Genomic DNA, 19,977 nt, shown 5'->3' with positions numbered 1-19,977 from the left:
TCATCTTAAAGGCAGTGTTAATTGTAATCACCTTGTGTTAGCTCTTCCTTGTCTCTGTTTCTGCTATCCAATTTGCTGCATGCAGCTATGATAGATAGGGATCTTTGATGAGAGTAAAAAATTGAATATTTATTGTGAAAAGAAAAGACGAGTAAGATAATACGATAAAGTAGTTCATATTTTCATAGAATGTATCACACATTTACTAGAGAAAGATTGTCCAATGAACTTAATCTCCAGTTCACTATCAAGTGGACAATCTCCCTTCCTAATTGGAAACACTTAACATCCCTATTAAACTACATAGATTGTTTACATGGGAAGTATTTATTTTTAGCTGCCTTTTATGTGATGCAGCAGCTGAAAATAAGGAAGGCAACCAACATTATGTGACCAGACAGCTCTCCAAGGACTTCAGTTTAGGAACCAACTGCTGTTAGAGAAGTACCTAAAACAAATAGGTAGGCCAAGACAGCACTATGAATTTTGAAGTAATCAGATCTACAGTGAATAAAGGAGTACTTTCTACACAGCATATCATTAGCCTATGGAATTGCATGTGCCACAAAGTATTACTGAGGAAAATAAATAAAAATATTAAAAAAGATAAGCTTCAAAATATCCAAAAACAGGTATTTTGTAAGAACACTACATGTTCGCCAATGAGGATAAAATGACAAAGGTGGTCAATCCCCACATCTCAGGGCATATGATTCACTAGCTGAAATGAGGAAGAAATTTCCCCCTATGATTTCACAAATGAAGGTGCCTGTTTTTTTTGTTTGTTTGGTTGGTTGGTTTTAAAACACACATTTCAAAGCATTTGATATTGGCCTCTCAGACATGATACTGGGCAATTTGGACCATTCATCTGCTTAAGACAGTTCCTATAATTAGTAGCAAGGTGGGGAGTGATCCTGTAACACACAGATATGCTGAGAGAATGACAATAGATGAAACAAGAGCAGAAAGACATCTGATTTCAGAAATGCCAGCAAGGCAGTCCTTACAGTACACCCATTTCAAACCGGAGAGATTTATTTTAGATTTTGTTTTTAATTAGTGACACTGTGTGCTGCAGTAGACAACTTGTTCCATCGACAATGCCATAAACTGTTCTGTAATTTAAATAAACTGACTGCATTTTTAATGTTAGGCACTGCAATGAATTAAATAACAGTCTAACTAGAGGTAAGGTCAGTATTCAGTAAATGGAGCCAAGATGCATCACTTGGTCCAACATAACATTAAGACACTAAAAACACCATAACAACAGGATTCAACTTAAGAAAAACAGGTTTTTTTACCATTTCAATTTTAATACAATTAAAGAAAATGAGGTAAATGTTTATGAATGGCAATGTTTAATAAACAATCACATTTCATTTAAGCATTCAAATGCAGCAGTCTGGAAAAGCTGCCAGAAACAACGCTCAGCTTCAGAAAAGGTGATCATGAAATTACTTCCAATAAAATTCAAATTGCACTCTTGTCTGTTGATTAGTTGAACGCTTTAGACTGAAATGAACAAAAAAGCGCAAATTAGCTAATTTTTTTTTTAAAAAGAAACTTAGTGTCCTAACAAGAAGTTACTGAAAGGCACACCTTGATGGTAATGGGTAAAAGTTCTCCAATTTCTACACAATATAACTTACTGCATCATATTGCTCCTAAAAACAAAATTAATTTCAGAATGATTACTGTTTTATGCCTCCCATGGGCACATCAGTTTTCTTTTGTTTTTCATCCAATTTGCTTGACCTGAGATGCAGAGATCTACCTCCTCATTGCTAAATTGGATGGATCACATGCAACTACAGATATCACCACTTATAAGAACATTTTCCAAGGCCTCAAAGCATATTTATATCTGGGCAAAGGATAATTATTAAAAAGAAAGTTACAGACCACAATGCAATATTCATTTTTAATTTCCATTCAGCTAATACGTTTTCAGCAAACTGAGTCAACATGCTAATTGGTTCAATGCCAGCTTTAGTCTGCTTTTAACAGAAGCAGACGCCTCACTTGCAGTGCATCCTCCCTCACTGGAGGATCCCAAAGAACTTTATAAAGGTGAGCAGACCTCATTCTACAGAGAGTGAAACAGTGGCACAAAAATTTAGCTTATTCATCATGAGTCAGTTGACAGAGTTGGAAATAAAACCTGGGTATCTATTTGACCCCAATCCCATGTTCATATCATTTCATCTCTTGAAATAACTGAAAAGCATGATGATTACAATTCCAAAAATGCTCTAAAAATGTCTGAGTCATTTTCAAATTATTCTCAGACAGAAAAACTATCAATTAAAAATGCAGCATGAGTTTCACTCTTTGGAGACATGTTCTTATATGTGGTGTTGCAGCTGGTAACTAAAAAATTGTTTATATCCCAACAAATACTATCAGTTTTCAAAAACAATGCAGTTTAAACAGCACAAAAAGACGTAATTTCACTAAAATTTAGACATTTCTTAATTTAGTAACCTTCAGAATACGTCACCTTTAAACTGTGCAACACAAAATAATGTAGCCAATAGTAACATATAGGTACACCATTTAATATTTATTATATGCATTTTATATACATTATTTTTCAACTGTTGTACTTTTGCTACGTGGTACAATCTTAAAAATTTGCTGATTCATAGTTTGTAAAACAGAAACCTTACAAAACTCATCAAAACCCGCAAACTGATCAGAAAAGTTTTGTGGAAGACTAGAAAAAATACTTTGTCTTAATCATGCATTACACAAACAAAATCTTTAGTTACACCATAAACTGAAGCACATTTGAAAAAAAAAAAAAAAGCAGGGAATAACTAGTCCAAACACAGCAGATTTATTAATCTTGATTCTACTACTTCTGTATTCTATTTGAAACGCAAATAAACATTTTTCACTCCAAAAGTTCTGAAACAAGATTGTTTTTTCTGGAATCAACTTCACTCCAGATACTTAACCAGAAAAAAAATCTTGGTTTGTAACTAAAAACTATGAAATGTCCCATTTTTAGTCTATTTTAGACTGTTCAAAGAGTGCCATAACAGATATACAGGGCCCTTTAATACACTACATAAAAGGATATAAAGACCAACAAAAAGTGAAATAAATAACAATAGGCCATTAGCAAGATGGGTAATCCTTGATAAATAAACTTGTAAATACAGTAAGATGTATAAAATATCACATAGTGATAGGATGCCAAGATTAATTTTTTTAAGAGTTCACTGGGAGGGTATTACAACCCCTCTGTGTTTCCTTTAAACATACTTCTTTACAGTTCTTTATATTTATGAAGACAGTTATGCGATGATGATGAATTAGCATCCTTAATGAAAGGACTTAGCTGAGCTGTGTTAGGCAAAAGAAGGGAAGATTGTGGTTACACGGCAGCGGGTCAGTGAGATCTCTGTGTTTTAGGGTCCTATAATGCAGAAAAATCATCATCAATACAATCTTGAGCACTGTTGTGACAGGCTAAATATATAAAAAGACTTATAAAAACTAGAATTTTATTCAAACATTTTGTGCAACTAATGCTAAAATATTTTAAGTTAAATTTCCTTTTCTTTAAAGCAAAATAAAAGTTTAAAAGGGGATCTGTGGCATTCAACTGATAAACAGAAGATCACTAAGAGATGAAAAGAAAGCTACTCTTGGAGCTCACTTCCCTCCACAAGAGCACCACGTTCCTAACCCTAAGGCAGCACACAGAGTCCAAAATAAAAGTCTTTTGTAAGATCAGACTCCACGTTTGCTTAAAGACACCTAAAGAACAGACATATGCTCAGTTCATATTCAGTCCAGGCTACAAATACTGGTTTTCTTTTCTTTTTTTTTTTTTTCAAAAAAATACAGTAAATTACAGTTAAATTAGCAAGCCTGACATTATTCAAGATGCAGTGACTTTTCACCAACTTAAACCTGCCCCACATACAGCCTTCGCCCAGGCAGATCAGATGTAGTGTCCTATTGGTAGCCGTTTCATTGATGGCAGTGATGCATTCCCTCTTTTTTTGTCCAAGTAGACCTGCTATTACGGTGCAGGTTTGTTTTGTTGTGTCACACAAATACTTTGGCAAGGGCATCAGCTCCTGCACTGGCAATGTATGCTTTTGATGGATGAAATGCTACGTCATAAATTGACTCATCCAACTTTTTCCTATGGGCTGTTATTTCTTGTACACAAGTCTTGCTGTCTAAATTCCATAGTCTAATGGAACAGTCATGGCCTGTATTAAAAAGAAAGATACAAAAAGTTAGGTTTTCATATCCTTTAAATTTTATTAAAGCAAAATTGTGGACAATACATACAATTAAAACTTACTTCCAGACATCAAATAGATTCCATTGGGATCTACTGCTAGACTTGTGACAGCATCCAAGTGAGCAACCATAGAATGGATCATTTTACCTAAAAGCAAAATAAAGTATCAATTCCCGGGAAGTGTCTTAATATTTTTTGACAGAATTAGGGCTGGTCTACACTACGTGGGAAAATCGATCTTAGATATGCAACTTCAGCTACGTGAATAACGTAGCTGAAGTAGAAGTATCTAAGATCGAATTACTCACCGTCCTCACGGCGTGGGATCAATGTCCGCGGCTCCCCCTGTCGATTCCGCAACTCCGTTCGGGTTGGTGGAGTTACGGAATCGATATAAGCGCGTTTGGGGATCGATTGCTACCCACTGATATGGCAGGTAGTGAAGACGTACCCTTATATTAAGGAATCAATTTAATATGAGGTAGCAAACAACAAAATAGATTTAAATTAAATGTCAGAATCATACTGGAATTGACATTTATTTATATAGCTTCAAACTCTATTAATTTTTAACGATGTGAAAGATGTTTCATGGCCTATACAGAGCACAGTAGTGGTCTTGGGTGACTTTCAGGTAGGCATATTCACAGTACAGACACCGTATGTTTAGCACCTTCGTTGGCAATCATAACAAGACCACCAAAGACTAAGTGGTTATGGTGACAACTGTTACCCGTGTATTGCCCCAATGTCCACAAGTCATCACTGAGGCCCACTGAAGGGCAGGATGAGAAATATTGAGGAATTTCAGTTTCAGTGTCATCACCGTGACCTTTCATGACCACGACTTGCATATATGCATGTGCGCTAGAATTAAATAACTTTCGTTGTGACTGCAACTGCTGCAAAACAAATGCACAAGATGCAATTAGAGGTGGTTCAAATTTTTCACAAATGAGAACATTCCAGTAAAAACACAAGGAAAACAGAGGGGCATTATTCTAGGTTTCCAGCTTCCAATTGAAGACAAGCTATGGGGAATCAGCTCTGGGAATTTCGAAGGCATAAGGGGCTGGTATTCTTTTGGGAATCTTTTGATTTGGTTTATAATTTTTTTTTGGTGGTTATATATACACATGTATGGGAAATGGGAATAAGAGGAAGGCAATGTACCACTCTTCTGTTTTTAAAATGATGGTAAAGATATCAAAGTTTGGTATAGCCACTTGGAATATGTTTATTTAAATCCAAATAAATACATCCTTACATATACATTAAGTACGATGTGGAAGAGCAGACAGATGCTCTAAAGAACAGAAAGCTAGTACTCTAATAAACTCAGACTCATTAGACTAATGTCAGAAGAGACTATCATGATCATCTAGTAGTCTGACCTCCTGTACATCACAGGCCACAGAACTTCCCCCACCCACTCCTACGATAGGCCTGTAACCTCTGGCTGAGTTACTGAAGTTCTCAAATCTTGATGAGAAGATTTCAAGTTAGAGTATCCACCATTTATTCTAGTTCAAACAAGTAAGTGACCCATGCCCCAAACTGCAGAGAAAGGCAAAACCCCCGCCACAGTCTCTACCAGTCTAACCCAGGGAACAACTCCTTCCTGACCCCAAATATGGTGAACAGTTAGACACTGAGCATGTGGGGGAGACAGCGAGTTTCAATCTTTTTGTTGTAGTACAGGAACATCTTGTGACATACCCTAGCACAGTTGCTGTGTCTACATTTTTCTGTCCATTCTCTCATCTCATCCCCTTTTCTAGAGCTTACAGTTTGTAAAACAGATATGCCATTTTAAGTCTAAAATGGGCCTCTAGCAGCCCCAATCACAACTTCTTGGCAACAATAAATTACTTCTTGTTCCAACAGGTCTGTAGGTAATGACCTTGATCTTTAACAGGAGAGAAACAGATACAGGAGAGAAACAGATGACATGTTTAATTTTTGGGGAGAGGCAGGGTATGGGAAAGAATAAGGCCAGGGGAATGGGGAAGTACTCGATACGGCAGTACTTCGCAATGACGGAGAGGACCTATTATCCATGGTAATCAAAGCCTACAGGGTCAAAGGGAAAATATTCTCTCACTACCTCAGATGTAGCTTCCTAACACAATCCTGGGCTCTCTACTGCATTTCAGCCATACTTGTAAAGAGTTTGGGTAGATCTAGGCTGATATCTACTGGTTTATGAAAGGAGAAGTTACTGTATTGACATTTGGATTTGTGATAATATTTAACAAGGGAAATTTTTGGCCAAGAAAGACTGGCTTTTAGAAGCAGCTGCCAAGATTCGGTGAAAGAAAATAGAGCACTAACTGGGAAGCTAGTACAGAAAGGGAATTCATCATATCCCCCCAGAACAAAGGAAAAACAGCCTTCTCCTGATGACTTAGTACAGGCAGTCACTGGATAAAATGATAGGTCCCACGTAAATAACTGAGAGAGCCTAACTGTTCTTTCACACAATTACAGAATTGCTGACAAGTCCATGGGAATCTTGGCTCATGTTGTTCAGGTCTATCTGCAAGGAGAGCTGCCTGGCTCTGTTGCAAGCTGAAGCAAGGTCAGAAGCCCCAAGAGAGAAATGTAAGGGGACTGACCAGGACACAGGAGTGGCTAATCTGGAAGCTAACTGGCTTGTGTATGGAAAAAAAAGACTCCAGGCTGCCCTCCACCCCTGAGCAGCCATGGCGCTCTCAGCCATGCTCCGCCCTAGAGCCTTCCCCAACCTCCACCACCTGAGCAGCAGCAGTGCCCTGGGGCCCCTTAGTGCACAGTCAGGGGTATTTATAGTATAAGTCATGGACAGGTCACGGGCCGTGAATTTTTTTATTTATTGCCCGAGACCTGTCCATGACTTTTATTAAAAATACCCATGACTAAATCTTAGCCTTATGGATGATTATCCAGATATTTTGAATTAAGAACCAATCCTTTAACAAGGCCTCAGATTTCCAGTCAGTTATGGATTTACAACAAGATATGACTAAAATGCAAAACGTGATATTTCACTTATATCAAAGTAAGTATAGGCAGGATCATGTGATTTAGGCTATGAAGATAATACTGGAAAAGTTATATATTTTCCTACTGTAAGGGGAATGTCTCTTTTATACTAACATGTAACAGTGGAACAACAAATTTATGCTATGATCTGCAACAAGTTGTGTGGTAGGACCCTCCCATATCCACCTAGATTTATTTTAAACATTACTTAGCTTAATGCACTAGGTTTTTAGTATTCTTACCCGTTTTATTGTCAAAAAACTTGATGTGTCTATCTTCATGAGCTGTAATTGTTACAGGAAGTGTAGGATGACTTACTACCCTGTTAATATGATTATTTGACTGCAATCCTGAAAAGACAGAAAGTTATAGGTAAAATATATGATGGATAAATAGTAAAAATGCAGTCAGCAAGTAATAATATTGCCCAAGAAAACACCATATTTAAAAATAACCAGTGAATTAATAGCATATTGGATGGAACTTCAAGTGTCAGGAAAATTAAGACATTTTAGACTAAAATATGTAATGAAAGAGAAATACATGTGACTTGCTCTGGCTTTACAGGGCAGGGTCTAATCCACATGTACTCTAATCAGTGTATTATGAAGATAAAAACTGTGTGATTGGGCTATATATATGAAAGATACTTTAGAGAGAGGGTGAACAGATTAGGTTTGTATTTAATGGTAGTAGTAATGGGGCATGGGGAGAGGTGTCACAAAAAAGATAAGCTATGACTTCACCTACTAACTAGATTCTCTTTTCCTATGCACTACACAAATGTCTTATTTCTACTTAAATTATTTAATGATACATACCATGTCTTTAAAATAGTCTCTCCTATATCTTGGTGTATCATTTGCCTTGTGAAAGGATATTTCACTGAAGTTTTGAGTTTCCCTTTTGATGTTTAGCTATTTAAGTTTTTATCCTTAACCAAAGAGATATGTTCCTCCCTTTATATGGGTGTCTATCTTAGTATCAAGGCCAATATAACAGACTATGATTCTCTATAGTTTCCTTTCATAATCTAGCTGTCTCAGGGTGCTTAATACTAGCAGTTAAATACTATTGAGGTAAAGACTAGACAAACTGAGCTATTACATGTGTAGCAGTACATTGCCCTCCTACAATACTAGATTTTCAACCTTATTTTACTGAGAAGGGGTTTAAATGCCGGCACCTACAACAGGGCAACAATGATGTTATATTGCATTCTCAGCACTGGATCTGACCTGGTGCTCAATCTCCTGGTCCAGAAGACAGAGAGAGTCAACAATTAAGACGTACTGATTCTACACTTTCTCTTTTGTGTTAGAACCATAATGCCTGCACTTAACATATTCATGCATATGCCTACGTAGTTAGAATTCTGTTCCTTCATATTTAATTCAGGGAACTGGTTCTTGAAAAACTAGCTATTTTTTTTGGTTTTTGGCAAGGTTCTGTCACTTTCAGCATCTCTGTAACCCTTTCTGAATTATCATCATCCTTACCCTTCAGATCATTCCAGAGTCTCTCAAACTTTTTTTTAAACACAAAGATGAAAACATTTCCCTTTGCCAAGAAAGTTACTTTTCCTCATTTACTCCCCTATTTCTATGATTTGACATCTCCACATGACAATCAAAGAATAAGAAAAAGTCAGAATAGAATTAAAATACGAATTTGTGCAATACAGAAAGAGGAATAAAGCTCTTGTAGCTCACCATACACTGAAGCTTTTGAAAGAGCACACATCTAAGCTGCATGAGGGAAAAAATTAATTCATATTAACTTACCAGAGTCTATCTGTGATGAGAGTATTACCAGTGATTGGCATGTTTCTAAATCATAAATGACTGTGCTGCCAGTGCTAAAAGATGTGACCATATGAGCAGGATCGCAACCTATAAAGTCAACCGATGTAGGTATTCCGTGTTCTAAGGAGAAAAAAAAAAAAAAAAAGATTAGATGGAGAAATTAAACCCTTAAAATATCTTATAGGCTTAAAAAGGTTTAAATGATCTTTCCTATTTTTCTTTCACAGTAATTACCAAAGAAACTCCTTTTAGAGTTTTTACAAAATGCTGTAAAAAAAAATAAAGCAGCTACCTTAATTATCAGCAATAATAATAATCAGCAATTTTAAAAAGTAAGATTGCCAAAACCAGCTAAGATTTGTGCAGAACTCATTCCACTTAAAGAGCTAGCATCTGAAGAGGAAGGATGGATGGCTGTAGAAGGGAGTGAAGGCTTCATTTAAGAGGTTCATCACAGCTGCATTTCCTTGGAGCTCCAGGAGTTTTCCTTTTGTCCTAGAAATACTGCAATTTGACACTTGGTTCGGGAAAACTGAGGAAACAAACTTATCCCCTTCCCATCACATAAATTTTTAAACAAAAATGCCTTTTTTTTAAAAATGCAAACATTGTACTCACCCTTTTCTCCATTGTAAGTGCAAATGCAGGGCAATTTTTCTGGTGGATTCCATAATCTAATAGTGCCATCTGCTGAGCAAGATAGTAAATGATTCTTTATACCACTATAAGCAAGACCCCAGACTGCATCTGTATGAGCAATTAATGTGCCAGCTAGAACGTTTGGCTCTAGAAAAGGAAAAAAATTCCCAAGTTAAAAGTTAAAGCTTTTTACTGAAGATGAGAAATACTAAAAAACTTTACACCTAGGTACAAAATAATTCCTAAGGTAAACTCAAAAACCACAGTTGATATTTTCCAGCTTCAGTAATTAATAGAATATAGATATCATAACCATGTAACAATCCTGTAGAAATCAGTAAGAAAAGACCCGAGCTCTAGCAGCTGCTTTTACCAGGCTCTCCCTTGTCACAAATCTGACAGCTCTAGGCTTCTCGTATAGAAGGGTATTTATCCCCGGTGCCAATCTCCTCGCCAAAAAAATGACATGAAAGAGCTCTTGGAGGTTTCCTTTCTGCTTTGGGGTGAGTGGCTCCAGGAAAACATGTCCTTTCTTCCTCTTCCCCTCCTTCTCCAATATACTTTTAAACTTCCTTCATATCAGATTTGGGCATCAACGGCGCTGTGGCATTATTTATTTATTTATTTATGAGGGAGCAGAAAAGGACAGGGAGGGAAGGAACAAAATGAGGGGCAGGGATACAGAAATCTTTTAATGAAAGGTTCCAGAGTGGTAGCTGTGTTAGTCTGTATCAGCAAAAAAAAGTAGTCCCTGTGGCACCTTAGAGACTAACAAATTTATTTGGACCTAAGCTTTCATGGGCTAGAACCCACTTCATCAGATGCATGGAGTGGAAAATACAGGAGCAGGTATAAATACACGAAAGGATGGAAGTTGTCTTACCAAGTGTGAGGTCAGTCGAACAAGACAATTCAATTAACAGCAGGATACCAAGGGAGGAAAAATAACTTTTGAAGTGGTAATGAGAGTAGCCCATTTCAGATAGTTGACAAGAAGGTATGAGTAACAGTGGGGGAAGTTATTTTTCCTCCCTTGGTGGTACCACAAGGACTCCTCATTCTTTTAATGAAAAATGTAATTCAGAAAGAAGCTAGAAATATCTAACAAAACCAGCCTCTCCAGCTGGCATTCTTCTGAGAAGCCTTAAGAAAAATTCACTCAGGGTTCCCAAAACAATGCTTCCATCCTAAATATCGGGCTGCTCACAGATGGACCCAGTTTTTTTCTGAGCCCTACACCAGTTAGGCTTGAGGAGTCTTCATTAAGGGAGTGCCAGATCTTGCAGTCAGATGTTCAACAGATACCAATGATTCACGCATATACAGTACCAATAATGGAATGTCAGCATTAGCCTGTAGAGGTGATTCCAATAAATCTGATGCTACCATGGATGAGGGAGCTGAAGAGATTGGTATTGATCTTGTAGCTGTATAACCTGGATCCCTCCACCTGCCCTGGGCAGGGGCTTCTCAGGCCCCCCACCCAGGGCAGGTGGAGGGTCTGCCACGGTTCCCCACAGCTCCCAGCACATCTCCCCACGACCTGGCTTTGGCCGGGGAGGAAGGGCAGCTTGGAGCTGCAGCCTGGCCATGGTAAGAGATGGGCAGACAGCTGTGGCAAACCCTCCACCTGCTCTGACCAGGGATTTGGAGCAGTCCCCGGGCAGGTCCACAGGTCTACCCACACCCAGGCCAGCACGGAGCCCAACTGGGGAGCCGCAGTGGACCTTCCATCTGCCAGCGGTGCAGGGGGTAGGGGTTTTAGAGCAGCCCCAGCCATGTCCCCACCCCCAAAGCTCCCCGTCTGGCCAAGGGCAGGTGGAGAGTTCGCGACTCTGCGTGGGCTCCCCACAGCTGCCTGTGGGTCTCCCTGGCCAGACACCAACAGAGATAGTTCTCAGAGAATGAGGCATTCCCCCCTGCTGAGATCCTTGGATAGAAAGTGGTATAGCAACATAGAACTTTTAAAACTGTGTTCTAAGTTCTACTGAACTGTCATTAAAATTATCCAGTGTACATAAAGATAAATTAAGTTGGAAATTAAAATACATACCATTTTGATGAACAAGCATTTAAAATTATCTTAAGAGTGACTTTGGAATAGGATATTTTAAATATCAGATATTGAAGATATATTAATTAGTTCAAGATAGTGGTACTGTTTTCAGTGTGTAAAATCTACACAGATCACGTGGAAGATGATAAAACGCTTTTAACGCCACCACCACCACCAAAGAAACAAAACCAAAAAAATTAAAGGCACATTTCCTGTGACTGGAAGGAAGAAAGAAAGGTAAATATATCTTTATGTACACTTGATAATTTTAATGACAGCTCAGTAGAACTTAGAAAACAGTTTTAAAAAGTTCTGTGTTTCTATACCACTTTCTATCCAAGGATCTCAAATCACTACACAAAAAGTGAGCAAGAATTACTCTGATTTTACAGGTGGAAAACAAAGGCACATATATTAAGCACTTGTCTCACTCAGAAAGCCCATCAATAGCTTTAGAACAAAAATAAGCTACAATATCTGTACTGGAAGAAAGGGTATAAGCCTCTTTATCTGGGGAATTAAAAAATATCAGAGAATGAGATAATATACTTTGTCATACTTATACCATTTGGTGTACAATATACACATATCCCACCTTCAGCATACACAACACAAATGATATATCTATACTGTAATTACAGAGTACAAGTGCAGCTCAAGTAGACAAACCTGAGCTAGCTTTAATCTACTTAACTTGAGTACCAGAACAGTGAAGCTACAGCAGTGTGTGCTTCAGCACAGGCTACACAAGCCCACTCAGAACCCTGGGGAATTACTTCTCGGGCTAGCCCACACAGAACTGTCAGCTACTACAGCTTCACTGCTCCAGTACTCAGGATACCTGAGCCAGTTGCAATCTAGCTATGTTTACTTGAGCTGCAATCACACCCTGTGACTGCAGTACAGACATACCCAAAAGCACATTAATAAAGATGTTTGTAGTAATTCAGATAAGCTGTGACATTTTTTAATAAAAGCTCTTCATGAGCTTTCAGAACCACTTTAGATTCAAATAATAGTATTAGAGGTCTCATCAAAGTCTATATGCTGACAATCTTTCATTCCCAGAAGACACTTACCATATGTATCATAAGGATCCACATTAGGGCTAGGCATATTCCACCACTGGATGGTTGCATCAATGCCACCACTAAAACACTGTTCTCCATTAGAACTAATTGCCAATGACAATACAGGTCCACTGTTAAAAGAAAAAAAAATATTTTACTACTGGCTAAATAAAGTACAGAGCAGAAATGACAATTGTAAAAGCATGTTTTTATAAAACAGAAGACAAATGAAAACCATTGCATTCATTTTTCTCTGCGAAGTTTAATTTCTAATGAAATAGTAAAATGATTCTATTAAGTTGTTTTCTTTGCAACTTTATTAATGGTGCTTGAAACCAATGGCATAAAAACCTCACACTCCACAGAAATAATCTTACCTACAAATATTTCTATTAAGAATTAATGTATTACATACAATTCTATGGGAAATAGAGTGGTTGAAGCTAGTGAAGAGAGCTAGTAACTGACGACATCAAGAAAGCTGCAACGTTAATGTCTATTTTGCTTCAGCCTTCATTAAAAAGGTTAAGGGTGACCAGATCTCAATTAACAACAACAAAGGGGAAGGAATGAAAGCCAAAAGAGGGTAACAGGTTAAAGATTATTTAGATAAGTTAGATGTATACAAGTCGACATGGTTAGATGAAATTCATCCTCTAGTACTTAAAGAACTAGCCTAATGCAATCTTGGAACTGTTAGCAATTATCTTCAAGAACCTGTGGAAGGTAAGTGAGGTCCCAGAGGACTGCAGAAGGGCAAGCATAATACCAATCTTTTAAAAAGAGGAACAAAGAGGACCCAAGGAATTACTGACCAGTCAGCCTAACTTCAATACCTGTAAAATAGTGGAACAAATTAAACAATCAATTTGCAAGCTCCCAAAGGAGTTTATAAGAAATAGCCAGGATGGATTTGTCAAGAATAAACCATGCTAAACCAACCTAATTTCCTTCTCGGACAAGGTTACTGTCCTGGCAGAAGGGGAACAGTAGATGTGACAGATGTTAATTTAAGTGAGACTTTCGACACCGTTCCAAATGACATTCTAATAAGCAAACTAAGGGAAATGTGGTCTAGATGAAATTACTATAAGGTAGGTGGCACAACTGGTTGAAATGCATACTACAAAACAGGGAATAACTGGCTAGTTGGTAGTACTTCTGAAAATAATCTGGGGGTTACAGAGAATCACAAACTGAATACGAGTCAACAACAATGTGATGCAGTTGCAAAAAAAGGCTAATATTTTTGGGTGCATTAACAGGTGTGTCATTCATGAGACACAGGAGATAACTGTTCCCCTCTACTTGGCAGTGGTGAGCCCTCAGCTGGCATACTGTGTTCAGTTTTGGGAACTAAGCTTTAGAAAGATGTGGACAAACTGCAGAGAGTCCAGAGGAGAGTAACAAATGATAAAAGGTTTAGAAAATCTGACCTATGAGAAAAAGTTAAAAAAAACTGGGCATGTTTAAGTTGTGAGAAAAGACGACTGAGAAGGGACTTGATAACAGTCTTCAAATATGTTAAAGTCTGTTATAAAGAAGATGGTGATAAATTGTGCTCCATATCCATTGAAGGCAGGACAACTAGTAATGGATGTAATCTGCAGCAAAGGAGATTTGGGTTAGATATTAGAAAAAAACTTTTAAATAATAAAGGTAGTTAAGTTCTGGAATAGGCTTCCAAAGAAGATTGGAATCCCCATTATTGGAGGTTTTCAAGAACAGGCTGGACAAACACCTATCAAGGATGATCTAGGTTTTTACTTGGTGCTGCCTCAGGTCAGAGGGCTGGACTATATTACTTCCACAGGTGCCTTCCAGCCCTACAATTCTGTGATCCTATAAGGGAAAATGTTGGCTGCCATCACCACAAAGACCAGGGACACTGGGAAGCTTCACTTCATTTCTTGGCACAGTCCCCACCTGTCTCCCATAATGTTGGAGGAAGAATCAACTTCATCTATTACAATCTTTCCAGGGCCAAGAAAGGGGGGAAAGGGGGCAGGGTCCTGCCTGCACACTGTGGCAAGAAATGAAGACAGGAGTGGGGAGCTGGGCCAGCCCCACAAGACAGGAGCCACCACTGTGGGATGAGTGCGAGGTGGACTTGCTCTGTAAAATGCTCCCTCTTCCTGGGGACAGAATGTGACCTTCCTACATGGTCCCCCCATTTTCAAAAAGTGTGTCCATGATTTCACACACCATTTCCTCCTAAACCCATGATTTCTACTACAGAAGTCATACAACATGACTTTTCTGTGACTTTTGATTAAAAAATGCTATGACAAATCTGAAGCCCTACACAAAGTCTCTAGATTATTTCAGACACAGAAATGCTGCTGGACCCAGACACAAATGTAGTTTCATTTTTAATTTTGGATTATCTTGTCCATCAGTTTAGGCAATAACATTTATAATAATGCAATAGGTTTACTGCATTTACTGTTTTGAGATAGGAGAGACTGCAGATAAATATTGAAAAAGAAAAAAGTCTACATCCATTACACCACTTTTGAAGAGTAACTGACTGTCATAAAATAATAAAAACCAAAAAATCCACAAGCTATCTAGAAATACCCCAATTTTTTTCCCCTTTAAAAAAACAAACCAAAACAAAAACCACAGAACAGATAATATACTGGAAACAATGACAACTATCCATAACAGTATGCCATCTACCTTTCTGTACAGATATTCAGGGGATCCCAAACTTCACTGCACCATGAGCCCCTTCTTACAACAAAAATTACTACACGACCGCAGGAGTGGGGACCGAAGCCTGAGCATGAGCTGAAGCCGTGGGGCTTTGGCTCTGGACCCCAGCAAGTCTAACACCAGCCCTGGCAACCCCATTAAAATGGGATTGCGACCTGCTTTGGGGTCCTGACCTACAGTTTAAGAACCGCTGAGATATATCATAGAGATTCATAAGATCTCATCTGCTGAGTTCCTCAGAATGTTCCTCCTGAGGCAATTCCGTGCCACTGTGCAGGAGCAGAATTCACGTCATCCGCAGATTTCTTTGTTTTCCCTCAGAATAATGACTTCTACGGGGAAACAAAGGGAAGCTGAAAGAGCAGTCACTTGCTCCTCCCTGCCAGCCAGTACAGCCAGAGGAGATGTCAATCATCACTGGAGGACATGGGTGGGCTGAGCAGGCATGGAAGTGAGCAAACGAGAGAGACTGTCCCTTTGGCTTGCTATTGCAGCATGCATATCATGGAGGACTGGGACTTCAGGATGTTTGGAGGTAGGAATGAGGCAGGCTCTGTGAATTCAGATAGAGTATAATGTAGCAGCCTGTCTGCTTAGTTGTTCTCATTGTTGTTAGCATACTGTTCCCATTCTTAGTGAATTCCAAAGGAGATTGTGGAGCATAGAACAGGTGTAAAAGTTTTAAGGGCCCTTTACATTGCCAAAGTTGTATAAAGGAGACTTATTGTAAATGACAGTATGGTTTTATAAACGCTTATGAAGCTTCAGTGATTAGAACTGGGCTAAATTTCTGGACTGAAAAATGTTCCTATCAAAACGTGCTCTATGTTTACTACTGACCTTTCTGGAGATGGTCAGTAGCCAATATAAATTGTGATTTTGATTCCCCAACCCTCATTTATTCTTCAGTTGCCTATGATGTAACACTGAGCATATGGCTGTATATATTTGTTGACTAATAACGAGAAATAAAGGGTCAAACCTAGCTAGCTACTTTAGACAAAAGGGTTTTGGGGTTTTTCTCCAATGCTCCAATTCTCCATCCATTGCACTGTCGTTTAAATAAATTACCAAAATAATTGAAATTGGCATGTTTGTATTGCATTATTTTAACAAATATAATATGCAAAATTTTGCAGAATTTTAAAATATTGTGCACAGAATTTTTCATTTTTTGGCACAGAGTTACCCCAAGATTAGAATGTTCCTAAGCAGTTATGACCCCTGCAATTCTCACAAGAACAACTGTACTTGTTCTGACCTAGCACAGGGCCAGGTCCTGGGGCCACAGGCTTGCCTCCTTTGTGGGCTAGCATGGGACTGGAGATTTATTTTACCACCTAAATTATTCTGTCAGAGGGAAGGACAATCCGTAAGTATTTCTGGATTGGAAAGAAGCATATGCCATTTTCAGAAGCAGAAAGTTTTCCACACCTTCCCCTCAGAGCATTACTTTGGAGCTTGTAGTTGCTGGATGTAGGACTGGTTATTCTTGACTGCCATACCCAAGAGAAAGGAATTTCCCCTCAGTGCATCAACACCATGCTGAATTATTTTGTTTTGCCTTCCTCTACTTTATTCTGCTGAGTCAGAAGCCAGGGTTAGTTGACTGGGTCTCAAGTAGCTGTGCAGCAGTTCAGTGATCTGATAGTCATTTACCATCAGCATGTTTTTTATAAATGCTGGATCAGCTGCTTTACAGAGCAGCTGAAAGGTTGCACTGGCTTATTTTGTTCTAGTGAGTTTACTGTCACAATTTGATGGACAAGAGTCCCTTTTGGGGCAAACCAGTTTGCACTAGCCCCTCTTCCCAAAACTTTGATTGTGATATGGGAAGTGGTAATAGATTTCATGATGCATCTCAGATGAGATACCCATCCAAACACAAAAATAGGTAAACTCAAGACGCATGGGACGCAATGGTTTGGCATTGCAGATCTTCTGGCTGAAGTCTTGATCAGGCTTTGATCATAATCCATCTTGATTAATTCAACTCTCCCCCAACAGGAATTCCTGGCATTTGCTTCACTCCCAACAGCTATCTTATTCAAAACTCTGTTGTGAAAACTGATACTTATGTCCAAACTAACCCACCCGAGATCCCTCTTGTAAACCGTTTGTTGCCTTTTGTACTGAATTTGGATTTGTCACTCTCTGTGCAATTTAGATCCTTCCAACATCTACGCTTGGTCTCATTTTGTTCTTCTTCCCATCCACTCTCTTCACTCAACCCATGCCTGCCCTCTGTATCCTTTTTCATGCAATTCCCTATATGCGAAGCTTCCTTCCTAAATCTATCTACTAAACCTCCACCCTCACCTCCTATGCCTCTTCTCAAAATCCACTTAAAGCAGACTTTACATATTGTACAAAAAAAAACCCCAGCAGTTTTCATTACAGCACATTTCAGTGTCTTCTTCCACATTCTCTGTCCCTTCCCCTTAAGCCTTCTACAGTTGTTATCCCTTGTTGTTGTCATTGTTCTTTTATCCTGACAGTGCATTCCTCAGGACAGAGACAGTTTTTACTCGATTTATAAACAATTATGTGCATCTTTGGCACCACGCATAAATAATGTTAATAAAATTGTGATCTTTAAGCCTAAACAATTTACTGAATCTGTAATAGGTGGCAATGGCTGCTTCTGAAGTATTAACTGGCAAACACTTACATGTGGGCCCTAAACGTGTAGATAGGTTCTACATCTAAAGAGGCACTCCTGAAAAAAAACAAAAACAGAAAGGTGATTATACTAAACTATCTGTTAAAATGTTGTTATGAAACTGAACATAATGAAAAAAATTTTAGAGAGACAACTCAGACAACAACATATACCTCAAGCTTAAAAAAAGAAAGCCACCATATACTTGCTTTTTGGCAGGAACTGTTTTCTGTAAGTTCCAAAGTTTTAAAGTATGGTCCTCAGAGGCTGTAACCAGCACAGGCTCTACAGGATGAAAAGCTAATGTTCGCACACCATCAAAGTGGCTGCGTAGGGTATACTTAGGATTCCATGTCTTCCGAAAGGCATCTTTATTGGCTGGCAGCTAAAAACAAAAACATACAAAAAAATCCACGTAGTACCTTTAATGATTTTGTATATAAAATTATATACTGTATGTTAGTGTTTGAAGACTGAAGTGTTCAGGACATGGATTTAAGTAAGTACCATTTTCCTGGAGATACAAAAAATTAAGCATTCATTGCTAGCTCTGCAACACCAAACAGAACTTTGAGAGTTATATCAATAACACTGAGACAAAACCAAGGAGTCTGCAAAAAAGGCACAGAAATTTAGTAAAGAAAGCCTATTTGCCAAATGGTTTCTAATTTCTGGCATGTTTTTTAAGGTTTGCTAAAAAGTGAGAAATGAAATATAAAATGCCACTGGAAAGTTTTCCAGTGAACCAGTATCCATCACAATTCTTCATGATTATAGGCTACAGAACCAAAGAGACAACCAATATTTGTGTACAAGTAACCAATGTAAATATACTGGTATTTCATATAATATCTGGGGGAAAATTTTTTAATATCTCCTTTTTAGCTTGTATGATCCATCTTTCCAGAAAGGTATTCAGGATACCAAATCAAATCTCAGTACTATCTAAACCTGCAAAAGCAAGTTTTTCTTCCGTTGTAATTGTAGCTTTTGCATCAGCTGTAAATAGAAAAAAGTCTATATAACGAATACAGGATTAATATTATTCCCAATCTTTCTAGGTTCACACAGACTAGAATTCAAAAATTATTATTGTTTAATATTGAGTTTAGTAATTTATGCATCAGTTTTGTATCTTGCAAAAAGCCATACCAGTTAAGAGACAAGAATACTTATTGACTATGACAATAGTAGCAAGCGGTAAAAGCATCTTTTCTAAAAATCCTGAAAAGGACTCAATTTTTTTTTCTTTTTTAACTCTAACACAGCATTTTTGATGTCCTGTGGGAAATACTTTTAAAATACTACTCAAATCTACTGTTACTAGAGTCTGCATTTTAAAATCTGAAAAATTATTTATTTTCTTAGTTTTCTCTTTTCCTCTTCAGTGAGATTTTCCTACTCCAAGAAAGCCTTAACTATCGCTGACATTTGCTGTATATAATTGTTGTCAGGTTGGATGATCTATTGCCTATGTTATGCAGGAGATCAGATTAGATTATCATAACCACCCCTTCTAGTCTTAAGATCTATTCTATGAGAAAATTTAGCTGTAATTTCTGTCAGAAAATACTGTAATAAATAGAATTTTAATAAAAACCAAACTACTTTTAGGGAAATAAAATTAAAAAGGAGAAAAGTTCAAAAGAATATGAGATATTATTTTTCCGTTTCAAAACTTCAAATCCATTTTATACACTGCAGTTGTGCAATACAATGAATTATAATTT

At 37.9% G+C, this 19,977-nt stretch overlaps 1 protein-coding gene across 3 annotated transcripts in view; it reads right to left on the bottom strand.

The window, feature by feature from the left end:
- Window positions 1–1,563: 1,563 nt before the first annotated feature.
- STRN3 (striatin 3) overlaps window positions 1,564–19,977 on the bottom strand; it is a 90,781-nt gene continuing 72,367 nt past the window's right edge. For all 3 annotated transcript variants that reach the window (XM_030559338.1, XM_030559339.1, XM_030559340.1), the window contains 8 exons: window positions 18,457–18,632; window positions 18,257–18,304; window positions 12,877–12,998; window positions 9,721–9,888; window positions 9,082–9,222; window positions 7,540–7,647; window positions 4,334–4,420; window positions 1,564–4,238 (listed from right to left, as the gene is read on the bottom strand). In XM_030559338.1, the coding sequence (XP_030415198.1) occupies window positions 4,069–4,238; window positions 4,334–4,420; window positions 7,540–7,647; window positions 9,082–9,222; window positions 9,721–9,888; window positions 12,877–12,998; window positions 18,257–18,304; window positions 18,457–18,632 (1,020 nt within the window). In that variant the 3' untranslated portion in view covers window positions 1,564–4,068. The remainder of the gene's footprint in view (window positions 4,239–4,333; window positions 4,421–7,539; window positions 7,648–9,081; window positions 9,223–9,720; window positions 9,889–12,876; window positions 12,999–18,256; window positions 18,305–18,456; window positions 18,633–19,977) is intronic.

The sequence above is a fragment of the Gopherus evgoodei genome, chromosome 4 (genome assembly GCF_007399415.2).
Source record: "Gopherus evgoodei ecotype Sinaloan lineage chromosome 4, rGopEvg1_v1.p, whole genome shotgun sequence".
NCBI classification, from domain to species: Eukaryota; Metazoa; Chordata; order Testudines; family Testudinidae; genus Gopherus; species Gopherus evgoodei.
The sequence above is the reverse complement of the archived record's forward strand: the minus strand, read 5'-3'. Positions and strand labels throughout refer to the sequence as shown.